The 12,286-nt window shown below is 55.6% G+C and overlaps 1 protein-coding gene and 2 gene segments (V, D, J or C); all 3 read left to right on the forward strand.

The window, feature by feature from the left end:
• The window catches only part of LOC127461670 (M1-specific T cell receptor alpha chain-like), a 118,941-nt gene that overhangs the window by 29,284 nt on the left and 77,371 nt on the right, over positions 1–12,286 (forward strand). Inside the window, exons 2-3 of the mRNA XM_051769693.1 lie at positions 10,668–10,758; positions 11,342–11,622. Of these exons, the coding sequence (XP_051625653.1) occupies positions 10,710–10,758; positions 11,342–11,622 (330 nt within the window). The 5' untranslated portion in view covers positions 10,668–10,709. The remainder of the gene's footprint in view (positions 1–10,667; positions 10,759–11,341; positions 11,623–12,286) is intronic.
• Positions 1,128–2,382, forward strand: LOC127461673 (T cell receptor alpha variable 3-like). The segment is given in 2 exon segments: positions 1,128–1,421; positions 1,846–2,382. Coding segments are annotated over 2 exon segments (585 nt in total).
• On the forward strand, positions 7,086–8,548 carry LOC127461763 (T cell receptor alpha variable 4-like). The segment is given in 2 exon segments: positions 7,086–7,604; positions 8,154–8,548. Coding segments are annotated over 2 exon segments (447 nt in total).

The raw sequence follows: 12,286 nt of genomic DNA on the forward strand, positions 1-12,286 counted from the left end.
GAGCAAAGGAAGAAGGAGGGCAGAGATATTATCTTTCAGTGCCTGGAATGCTCTCTTTGGGTTTCTCCCTCCCCCAGCAGCAGCCCTGTGGCTCCCTCAGCCCATGGCATTCTGAGCATTGCCTGGCTCTGGGGCCTCCCTCACGGGCAGGGGCTGTTCCCGGTCAGCTCGCAGGGCAGTTCCCCCCTCCCCAGCTGCAATCGCCTGCTCTGCTGCACACCCACTGCTGGGCTTTTGCGAGCTCCGGGGCTTCTTCCCCGCTCAGGTTTCACATCTTGCCGTGCTGTCCTCAGCTCTCTGGGCTGGTTACAGTTCCCTCGGGGAGCACGTGTCTCCTCTGCCTCTGTGGCTTCTCCCCTGTCCTTCTTCATCTGCCCAGGACAAACGCCTCTCTCCCAGCTGCCCAGGAACGGGAGATGGGCCCTGCTGGGCAGCAGCCCAGGCTCTCTGGCTGTGCCTTGCTCTGCTGGGAAAATGCACAGTGTGAGAGAGGAACGTGGCTCCAGCAGGGCTGCTGGATGTCCCAGCCGCAGCGGTGGCAAGGACAGCATATTCCCTAGGGAAAGGGCTGGGGGATGAGCAGGGAACAGGAGGAGGGCTCAGGAGGTGATCCCCGCGCACAGGCAGGGAGCAAACGGGGCACCCACCAGAGAGCTGCCTGCGAGGGGTGGGGCTGGGACAGCCCTGCCCCACCCATCTGAAAGGGCAGGTGAAGGGCTGCGGGCTTGGCAGATGGAGACCCTTATTCCCAGCCCCGTATCTAGATCAACTCCAGAGTGATCCCAGGCACCCGGCACACCACAGAAAACATACTGTTCATTTTCGTTACCTCTAAATTGGCTTTTCCTCTACAAAACGTCTACAATTATTTGAATAAGGATAGAGGTAATGATAATGGTTTTAATAAGAACATTCACACTGGATGCTGAGTTGACCTCAGTGTAAGCAACACTGGCAGTGGCTCAGCACGCCTGGCAGCCCCCCGTGCCCCCTCCCCAGCCGTGAGGCTGCTGCTCTCAGCAGCGCTGCAGAGGTGAGGAGGGGCAGGTTTGCCCGGTGGGCAGGGAGAGAGGCTCCTGAACGGCGCCGCCCGTGTGCTGCCAGTCCCGGAGTGGATGTGCTTCCGCTGGCGTGTCGGTGGTGTCTGGGCTGGCCCCCAGCTGTGTGCTGGGGCTGGCAATGCCAAAGGGATTTGTGCCGCTGCTTGTGCTGGTGCTGTGCGAGGAGGGGGCTGAGCCCGGGCCGGGGCGGAGCTGGCGGAGGAGGGCAGAGGAGGGAGAATGGGAGGGGATGGGAGGGGAGGCGGCCCGTCCGGAGCAGAGAGCCGGGGCTGGCGGGGGCAGCGAGGCGCGGGCGGCGGAGCGGCGGGATGCGGCGCTGGCGGGGCGCGGGGCTGGCGGCGCTGGCCGCGGTGCTGCTCGGTGCGCGGGGCTGGCGGCGGGGGACCCTGGGGGTCGGGGCTGGGGCTGGGGTGGCTACGCAGCTCCCTGGAAGCTGCCGTCCCCTCTGGCTTCTTCACAAACCTCTGTCCCTGAATCATCCTCCCATCCATCCCTCCCTCTACACCATCCCACATTCCCTCAGAAAATTCACGCCTCTCTTCTTTGTCCAACTATCACTGCACCTTCCTTTCCTCTCTTTCTTTCTTTCTTTTGCCTATTATTCACACATTCATGTCTCCACTAATGACTGACATTTCTATTACTGCACATGTTGACGTCCTCTGGATACTCTTCTCCTCATCATCTCTGTATGTCCCTGACTGCTTCTGCAGGATTTCTTCTGAGAAACAACTCACAGGACAAAAAGAAATTCTGATATTGTTCTTCTTTGTCTCTCTGGCAGTGGCTGCGGGCAGAGCCCAGGTGCAGCAGGAGCCGTTGGCACAAACCCCCGAGGGCACGGAAATCACCATCAACTGCTCACACCCGACCATACGGCCCAATGACTATATTCACTGGTACCGTCAGCTGCGGGGCTGCGGCCTCGAATTCCTCGTGAGCTTTCACAAAGGCTCCAAAGATCTGCCGGACGAGGCGGGACAGGTGTCGGTGTCGCCAGAGCGTCGCTGGAGCACCCTGTGGCTCTCCGGGCCCCGTGTTGGGGACGCGGCGGTGTATTACTGTGCCCTGGCAGACACGGCCAGAGGAGCCGGGGCTGCGGCCGGGCACGAACCGCCGCGGGCGGGGCCGGGGGCACAGCGCCGGCCGGGGACAGCAGGGGCCGCTCCTGCACCTCCAAGATTTCTTTCTCAAACCATGTCCCGCCTTCCTGGGCCCCCTTGTTTCAAAGGGCTGCTTTCCAAGGGGCTTTCCGAATCGGTGTCCTCAACAGGCCCAAGCCCAACCTCCAGAAGTCGAGGATACAGGTTTGGTTGATGCTCCTCCTTATTTCCCCAAGTATGGGGATCTGTGCTCCAGATGGCCTTTGATCACCACATCTCTCACCAACTCTCCTCTGTTTGCAAACAGCAGGTCTAGGTGCTGTATAAACTGCCTGACAATCAAAAAAATTAAAATTCCACCAACGGCATTGGCCTTTATGCCAGAGCAGATGCAGGAAATAGGACATAAGGCTTTAGTGGCTGGCAAGAGAAAGTTTCACCAGTCACAAGGGATGAGATGTACATGTTACAGCATCGTCTCCCCCAGACCGGCAGCCAACTCCTCAGCACAAACCCTCTGTGGGGAGCAAGGAAGCAGTGAAGAGCTCTGCACCCACCTGCAGCTCTGCTGGGAAGTGCAATCCCACAGTCCTTGTCCTTGCTGATGTGCCCGTTCTCCTGTAGGTTCAGTGTCACAGGGATGTCACCTCCCGCAGTATGTCACTGTCTCCCTGTCCCCACCTCGCTGTGACAGCCCTCAGCTGCCCTCACCTGCTTTGCTGCAATTTCCAGCCTTGACTCATTCAGCAGCCAAAGGATGGTTCCCCTCAACAGAGGAACCATTGCAGGCTGTCCCAACCTCCCATTCCTCTGTCAGTGGAGAAGGCTCTCCTTGTGCCATCACCCACTTCCACTGCTGAGAAACTCCTTTCCACTTTGACAGCTTGGAGAGTGTCTGCAGGGGTGGGAAAGCCAACACGGAGGCCAGGCTTGAATTCAGCAGAAAGATGTGAGGAGTCAAAAGGGGGAAAGGACATCCCTGCATGTGGAGGAGAGCAGTGCAGGGAGCCCGGGGGCATCTGAGAGTCTGTCCTCCTTGGTGGAGGAGAAGTTCCTGCACGGTGCCTGTCTGCCTGTCCCTTAGAGGGAGAGGAGACAGATGGTCCCACCAGGCTGACCATGGTGGGACCTTGCTGCCAAGGGGAAGCAAAGCAAACAAAGAAAAGGCAAAGCCATTCACCTCTCCTGGTACCAACATGGAAAAATGTCCATCCTCACTCAGCCCAGCACCATGTTCTGAGTCCCCTGAGGTGTCTCCCTGGGGCTTTCCCAGTATCTTCTTCAGGGGAGGGACCTTTTGCCACAATAGCATCTGAAGATGTGGGAGCGGTTGAAACAAAGAAGATAAAAATACATGGCTAAAGTTTAAGGCCTATGTTCACATAACCTTCAGAACTTAGCCTAAGTATGACTCTGCAAAAGTAACTGTTGCAAGTAGAAAAACAACATGGCTGGAAGGGAAAGATAATAGTTGGAAGAAGTGCTTCAGGACACAGCAGACGTAATCAATAGCTTTACAAGGGGTCTAAAGGATGGATGGGGGATGTTGCTGCTTGGAGTGATAATCATATGTAATAGCAGGTATAGAGAATAGGTAACCAAATGTATAGTTAGATAAGACATCTACCCACCTAACTTTGTACTGAACCTTGAAGAATGTGTGTGTTAGATAAAATTTGGAGCTTGTTTAATTCCATGTATAAATGCTTGTTGGGTTCTGGCACTCGTTGGACATGTATATGGCAGTGCTACCCCTACGTGTACGGCAGCTGAGTAAAGGTGTGCTTTATCTATACGCTGCATACCTGCTGTGTAGAAATTGCCTTGAATCAAGGTCACAGCCCCCAGAGTTGATGGGCACTGTCACAGCTGAGGATGCTGCCAATGGCAGCGGAGGTGGAGGATCCCACCACGGTGTTCTGTGGGAAGGAGCTGAGGATGGGCCCGGGCAGGGTCACCAGCACAGCCGGTGGCTCAATGACAACGGTGGAGCTCTGGCACTGCCTGACACAGCACTCATTGCAGCTGTTGGCCAGCGGGGCCGTGCCACAGGTTGGCAGGGATGGCATGGGATGTAACAGGACATGGGATGCCCAGTGTCAGGGGGCACCTGGGAGAGGGAGCAGACAAGAAACAGAGCACAAGCGTGAATAAGAGCAAACAAGGTCACTGCTGAACTGGGAGCTGCAGGCATGGCAAGGAGCCACACCTTCTTCCTTGTGCTGCAAAGAACAGCCTGGCCCAGAGAGTCTCTCTCCTAATTTGTTAAGTAAAAGCCACATTCCAGCCTCTCTCTAGCACATATTTTACAGCCAACAACTTGCCATGACAGCAAGCTCCAGGGCCCAGCACAGGACACAGCCAGAATCATCTGAGATGTCCAACCAGTGGAGATCTCACTGTGGAAGAGGAGGAGAAGGGGCTTCACACTCACCTGGTTCCCAAGCAGGAGGCAAGAGAAGTGGATGAGACAGCAGGGGCTGGGGCTGCCTTTTCTGCCTGCCCTTCACTGCCACTGGACCAGGGACAGCCTTTGCAGAGGTAACAATTTCATCTTGAATGCAAACCATCACAGCTGATGGTACAGGCTGTGCTTTGGTTTCCAAACTGCTGCATTTTCGTTTCCGGGTTTCTTCCACGCCCCAAGGATGGGTTTGTTTGAACCCTAGGATTTCTAGGGTAAGAATGAAATAATGCAGCTCAGGACTCAGCTCCAGGGCTGGATGGATCCAGAGCAGGCAAGTGATGTGTCAGTCTGGATCACTCTGGTGGGGTTGTTTGAAGTGCTGTTTTCAAGAAGAAGCTGCAGCAATCGTCCGTGGATACCCAAGGACTCCTGGGCATGAGGATGGGCCATGTCATTCCCTTTCCCTTCCTCCTCAGCTCACCCCAATGGTCACTGGTTGTTGCTTCTCTACGTGTGTGCTTTGGGCGGCTGCTTTGACCCCGTCCTGTCTAACACTGCCCTCAGGAGAGCATTTGGGTTTATTTTGAATCTTCTGTCTGTGTGCAGCCTGTGAGTACACAAACAGTGCCACGGGCTTCCCTGGGGCCTTGTCCTTCCCCACAGTGCCCCAGCCCTGTGGTGTTGTCCCCAGGTGTCCTCAGCAGAGTCCATCAGTGGTTGTATTCCTGGTTTGAGTGCACTCGTGTGCAGCCAGGTTAGTGTGAGTTCATGTGCGTGGGTTTGCATGGCGAGGTTTCGGTACTGGGGGAGCACTAAAGGGGTACCTTCTCTGAGAAGCTGTGAGAAGCTTCCTCCATGTCCAACAGAACCAATGCCAGTCAGCTCCAGGACAGACCCACCACTGGTCAAGGCCGAGTCAATCATCCATGTCAGTGACACACATCTGTGACAACACTTGTAACAGGGGAAAAAATGATTGTGCAGAGGAAACTTCAGCCAGAGGGGAAAGGAGTGAGATGGGAGCAGAAATCACCTGCAGCCCATGGAGGAGCAGGTGAATGCCTGAAAGATGGCTGTGAGCCTGTGGGAAGCCCATGCTGGGGCAGGCTTCTGGCAGGGACCTGTGGACCCACAAACAGAAGAGCACATACTAGAACAGGTCTCTAAGAAGGACTTGTGACCCTCTGGGGGACCCAGGCTGGATCAGTCTGTTCCTGAAGAACTGCACCCCGTGGAAAGGGATCCACGCTGGAGCAGTTTATGAAGAAGCATAGCCCAAGGGAGGGACTCACACTGGAGAAGTCTGTGGAGGACTGTCACCCATGGCAGTGACCCCAGGCTGGGGCTGGGGAAGGAATCCTCTCCCTGAGGAGGAAGCAGCGGCAGAAACAAGGTGTGATGAACTGACTGCAACCCCCATTCCCCACCTCCCTGTGCCACTGGAGGGGAGGAGAGAGAGAATTGGGAATAAAGTTAAGTCCAGGATGGAGAGAGGGGTGGGGAAAAGGTGGTTTTAGCCTTTGTTTTGCTTCTCGTTATCCTGCTCTAGTTTTGATTGGTAAACAATTCAACTGATTTTCTTAAGTCAAGTCTGTTTTGCCCATGCAAGTAAACAGTGAGTGATCTCTCCCTGCCCTTAACTCATGAGCTTTTCATGATATTTTCTCTCCCCTGTGCAGTTGTGGAGGGAATGATAGAGCAGCTTCAGTGGGCACCTCTGAAGTGCCTCTTGCCTGTAGTGACCTTTGGTGAGATCATTGCCAGGGAGTTCTGCTGGGAGAGCTCAGCCAGGCCAGATTCCCCCTCCATGGAGATACTCTTGGACTGAGGCACTCGTGGAAGTGAGAACAGAGCTCATTGATTTCTCTCTAGGTCACAGCTCTGTGGAGGTGGGAGGGAAGCACAGGTGGGCACCTAGAGGTTCACCAGACCCTGGACACCCTCTACCCATACAGCCTCTGCAGACTGGGAGCTGTCTGTCTAGGAAGCAGATCCATGGAACAGGATGTGGTGTTTTAGGAGACATCTGGCAGAACATGAGAGAGCAGTGCCCTTGCAGCAAGGAAGGTCAACTGCATCTTGAGCTGTGCTAGTTGATAAGCTGTGAGCAGGTTCAGGGAGGTGACTCTGCCCCTCTGGCTCGTTGGAGGCCAAATATGGAGTATTTCATCCACCCTGAGGCTCCCCAGTCCAACAAGACTATCAACAGACTGCAGTGAATGCAACAAAGGCCACCAAGTAGATTTGGGCACTGGTCAAACATGACATGCAGGGGCAGGCTGATCAAATCGTGTTACTTGTCTTGGAGAAGAGAAACCTTTCCATTCCCCTCATGGTTTTGCAGGACTTCATCTTATCCCGAGAGTCACAGTTGCTTTCAGATCCATCTCTCTCAGGCCACAGATGGCCACATTACCTTGTCATCCCTGACCTTCCACCTGTCCTAGCCCTGTGCTCCATGAATGCAGGCTGCATCTCCATGACTCCAAAGCAGGTGGGAGGTGCCATGCCATGTCCGGGCTTTCTCTGGCTGTACCCGGGGTGCTGAGCCCGGAGGGATGTTCTGCCTCTCGTGCCCCTCGACCATTCTTACAAGCACGTGCCCTGGAGGACAATTCAGGAGTCCCCACGTGCCAGCAAAGGAGGGATGTGAGGGAAGAGACGATGGCGGTGAAAGGAGCTCATGGCCCGTCAATGTTGATCGCCCCGATAGCAACCCGCTCCTCTGCCACCCAGCCCGGCCCCGCCGCCTCCGCAGTGCAGAGCCCCGACCGCCGCCGCGCTGCCGCCGCTCTCGCCTGCCCTCGGCATCCAGCCCGCCCCCGGCGAGAGCCCGAGCGGCGCCGGCGCAGGGCTGAGCCCCGGGGCGGAGCTGGCGGAGGAGGGCAGGGGAGGGAGAGGAGGCGGAGAGGAGGCGGCCCGTCCGGAGCAGAGAGCCGGGGCTGGCGGGGGCAGCGAGGCGCGGGCGGCGGAGCGGCGGGATGCGGCGCTGGCGGGGCGCGGGGCTGGCGGCGCTGGCCGCGGTGCTGCTCGGTGCGCGGGGCTGGCGGCGGGGGACCTGGGGGTCGGGGCTGGGGCTGGGGCGGCCATGCAGGTCCCTCGAGGCTGCCGTCCCCTCTGGCTACTTCACGGACCTGTCTCCTCGAATCATCGTGCAGTCCATCCCTCTCTCTGTGCCATCCCATATTGCCTCAGAAATCTCATCACTCCATAGTTTGTCTGACTCTCCTTGTTTTCTTATTTCCATTGTGATTTCCGTATTACTCATGCAGTCAGTCCTTCCCATTTGCTACTTTCTTTCCGTCTTTTCTTTCTTTCTCCCATTTTTTTGCTACAGTGACCTCATCCTTCCACGTTTCATTCACACATTCCTCTCTCCACCAACGATCGATGAGTTGTGATCTGGGGAGACTCAGTTCCACGAGTGCCCTCACCACATGTGTTGACATCCTCGGGAAACACTGCTCGTCATCATCTCTGTGTGTTCCTGACTGTTCCTGCGGGGTTTGTTCTGAGAAACAGCGGGGAGGGCTGATCAGAAAGCACGTTTTGACGGTTTTTCTCTGTTTTCCTTCCTAGCAGTGGCTGTGGGTAGAGCTCAGGTACTGCAGGACCCGTCGACAGAGACCATCGAGGGCACCAGTACCTCCATCAACTGCTCCCTCCCCAAACTTCAGGGTACCGCTTCTGTTCACTGGTACTGTCAGTTCCCAGACCAGGCGGTGCATCACATTGTAACGGGTTTCACTGGAGATAAAGCAGTGCTGGAGCCTGTGGGACAGCTGTCGGTGTCGCCAGAACGTCGCTGGAGCACCCTGTGGCTCTCCGGGCCCCGTGTTGGGGACGCGGCGGTGTATTACTGTGCCGTGGGAGACACGGCCAGAGGAGCCGGGGCTGCGGCCGGGCACGAACCGCCGCGGGCGGGGCCGGGGGCACAGCGCCGGCCGGGGACAGCAGGGCTTTGTCACATGCTGTAAATCCCACCTGAGCTCAGACTCACTGACACCGTCGTCTTTTGGAGCTTGTCATTGTTCCTACAGCGGAGCAAAGTAACGTCCCGATGAAAACAGGGCGTTTCACTCCTACCTAAAGCACAGGCTTGTGCCAGAATGTCTGGGTGCCAAGTGGCATACACAGCACAGCACAAATCTGGGCATACTCCAGTCAGCTGCAATGTGTGTCCCTGACTTCTCCTGAGAAATCGTCTCCTGGATACTCTGATCCACTCCAGGCAGGCACCGAGATTCTCAGATTCGTGAGGATCTTCTGTTTGGGTAGGGGGAGACTTCTGACCTTGCCTGCAGTGTAGAAGGGGGACAGTCAGGGTCTGCAGAGTTTCCAGTTTCACTCATGAGGCATCTGAGCACTACATCTCAGAGGTGTGCTGAAGAAGGTGTGAAGGTAGACATGATGATGGAGCCAGGTACTGACAGGTCAGACCAAGTGTTAGAGGTGGTGAGAGAGGAGACAAAAGCAGTAAGAAAGGAGAGACTTCCAGCCATGTGGCCCTGCGGTCAGGAAGGATGGTTGGAGGTTTATTCTCTCAGTACGAATGCAGACTTCGCACCTTCCTGCAAATGTGTTATCTCTGCTTTGACGCCTAAGAAGGCAGAACCATGGCAGGACCCATAGGAGGGTAAGCTTGATCCTGCTTTTCCACTGGGCAGAAAGACTGTGAAAGCCTCAGGACGCTCCACTTCCCTAGAAATCTCCTTTTACGCCATGAGGAGGTGCAGAATTTTCATGCGAATGTTCTTATTAGAACCATTATCATTACTTCTATCATTATTCAAATCATCGTAGACGTTTTGTAGAGGAAAAAGCCAATTTAGAGGTAACCAAAAGGAAGAGCATGTTTTCTGTGGTGTGCCGGGTGCCTGGGATCGCTGTGGAGTTGATCTAGAGAAGGGGGTGTGTATGAGATCGTTCCGTCTCCAACTCGCGTCTTTATTTTTACATTGACCCGTGCAATAAACAATTGGTAATTGGCTGCTCTGCCCAGGCGCGAGAGGTGTTAATGGGCAATTAAGCGCCTCACTGCCTGAGGCTGACTACACCCGGTTCTCTCACTGGTGGTGGTAACTCTTTTTGCACTTTCCTCTTGTAGCTTTTCCGTTCCCTTATCTCTACCTCTTCTCCCCTTCTCCCCCGCCCCGGTTCTCACCTATTACTTATAGTTACAAATAAAGCAAATTGTCTGTTTGAGACCTAACGTGTGGAGTTTTGTGCCTCAATCTCGCCTTCGAAGTAATCATGTAAAAGAACCACGTTGCAGCCCCTGACCGGACTATAACAGGGTGGGAGTAAGGGCGTCCGTCTGCCAAGCCCGCAGCCCTTCACCTGCCCTTTCAGATGGGTGGGGCAGGGCTGTCCCAGCCCCACCCCTCGCAGGCAGCTCTCTGGTGGTGCCCCGTGTGCTCCCTGCCTGTGCGCGGGGATCACCTCCTGAGCCCTCCTCCTGTTCCCTGCTCATCCCTCAGCCCTTTCCCTAGGGAATATGCTGTCCTTGCCACCGCTGCGGCTGGGACATCCAGCAGCCCTGCTGGAGCCACGTTCCTCTCTCACACTGTGCATTTTCCCAGCAGAGCAAGACACAGCCAGAGAGCCTGGGCTGCTGCCCAGCAGGGCCCATCTCCCGTTCCTGGGCAGCTGGGAGAGAGGCGTTTGTCCTGGGCAGATGAAGAAGGACAGGGGAGAAGCCACAGAGGCAGAGGAGACACGTGCTCCCCGAGGGAACTGTAACCAGCCCAGAGAGCTGAGGACAGCACGGCAAGATGTGAAACCTGAGCGGGGAAGAAGCCCCGGAGCTCGCAAAAGCCCAGCAGTGGGTGTGCAGCAGAGCAGGCGATTGCAGCTGGGGAGGGGGGGACTGCCCTGCGAGCTGACCGGGAACAGCCCCTGCCCGTGAGGGAGGCCCCAGAGCCAGGCAATGCTCAGAATGCCATGGGCTGAGGGAGCCACAGGGGCTGCTGCTGGGGGAGGGAGAAACCCAAAGAGAGCATTCCAGGCACTGAAAGATAATATCTCTGCCCTCCTTCTTCCTTTGCTCCCCCAAGGGTGTTGTTTGTGGCAGCTCTGTTGTCTCGGGGCTGGGAGGTGGTTTCTGACTCTCTCAGCAAACAGCAGGTTGGTCTCAGCATGAACCTGGGCTGTCTCGTCCTCACTGCCTGCCTGGGCCACCTCCTGGGTAAGTCCTGGCTTTTCATCAGTCAGCTTTCTTCTCTTCCCAGGAAATCCTCAACAGCTTTATCAGGCCCCTGTGGGGAAAATCCATTGAATAGAGGGAAGATGCTGTGAACTGTCTCCTCATATTTGCCAGTTTGCTTTGTGTTTTCTCGAGAATCCTTTATCTTTTTAAAGGGAAGAGGTAGGAAAGAGAAGGGAAACCTCAGAACCCCTCTCGGTCTCCTCTCTCCTTCAAACCATCACCCTCTGCGTCTTTCTTTGGATTCCCCTGCTCTTTGCAGTCCCACATTCCTCCTTTTTTGATGCATATTGGCAGACCCTGTCAAATCTGCCCAGAAAATTTAAAGCTTTCATTTCTCTGACATCAACGGGGTGTCCCATTTTGCCTCCTGGCTGCCACAAGCTTCCAGTTTTCTCCACTTGGCAACACAGCCAGGGCTCCCTCTTTCCAAGCTCAGCATTCTGTGCACTCAGGGGGTGAGGAGCTGGTTCCAGCACACAAAGTTCAGGCGTGACAGGCTGTTCCCTGCTTTATCTTGCCACAGTATTTCCCTGTGCAGCTGCTGACCTTCACTTTCTTCCAGGCACCATGGGGCAGATCGTTGTCACCCAGGAAGATGGAGAAGTCCTGGTGAAGCAGAAAGGCCTCTTCCAGACCACCTGTACATACCAGACCAGTAACTTTAATGGATTGTCGTGGTACCAGCAGAGGAAAGGACAAGCCCCACAGCTGCTCTCGTCTCAGGCAGGGGCCGGCCAGAGGCAGAGCGGCCGTATCAGCACGGAGCTGAACACCACGGGGAAATACAGTGTCCTGCAGGTGGAGGAAGTGGAGGTCTCTGACAGTGCCTTGTACCTCTGTGCTGTGCGAGACACCCTGGTGCAGGGAGCTCCCTGGGCTGTGCAACAAGCCAGGGGAGGGAGGGGATGTGTCTGTGCAAGGCTGAGCTTGGGGAAAGGGACCCTCCGCTGTCCCCTGGCAGTGCTGCTTCCCCTGTACACCCAGAGATCTGCAGGCTGAGCCCCTCTTCCAGGAGAGGAGAGTGTCAGTGGTCGAGGGGAAAGAGAAGGAGGGGAAACAGTTTCTGGATTGCTCATTCTCACTTATGGGTTCTGTGGTTCTTCTTCCCAACATCTCCAGGGAGTTGTTGGGCAATTCAGGAGACTGAGACCACTTCTGCAACGATTCCTTGTGCTGCTCTTGGCTTTCTCTTTTTCCCTGCTGCCTGTGGCTTCTCCAGGGTTTCCACTGGGCTTGTCCCTTATAATGCCTGCTCTGGGTTGTGTCCCTCAGAGTTCCGAGTTCAAAGTAGGGTGAAAAACATAAATAAGACGTTATCTGCAATGCTCCTTCCTTGAATTGCATGACTCCAACAATTTCTGAAAGTGCTCAGAAGTGCCCAATGAAAACATCCAGTTGCTGTGTGGCAGAAGAGAAGTGGAGGAGAGAGCAGGAAGTTGGGCTGCCTTTTATACCTGCCCTTCACTGCCACACAACCAGGGGCAGCCTCTGTAGACGTAACAATTTC

The sequence above is a fragment of the Manacus candei genome, unplaced genomic scaffold, assembly GCF_025592945.1.
Source record: "Manacus candei isolate 608988 ecotype Guabito, Panama unplaced genomic scaffold, ASM2559294v1 h1tg000112l, whole genome shotgun sequence".
In the NCBI taxonomy this organism is placed as follows: domain Eukaryota; kingdom Metazoa; phylum Chordata; class Aves; order Passeriformes; family Pipridae; genus Manacus; species Manacus candei.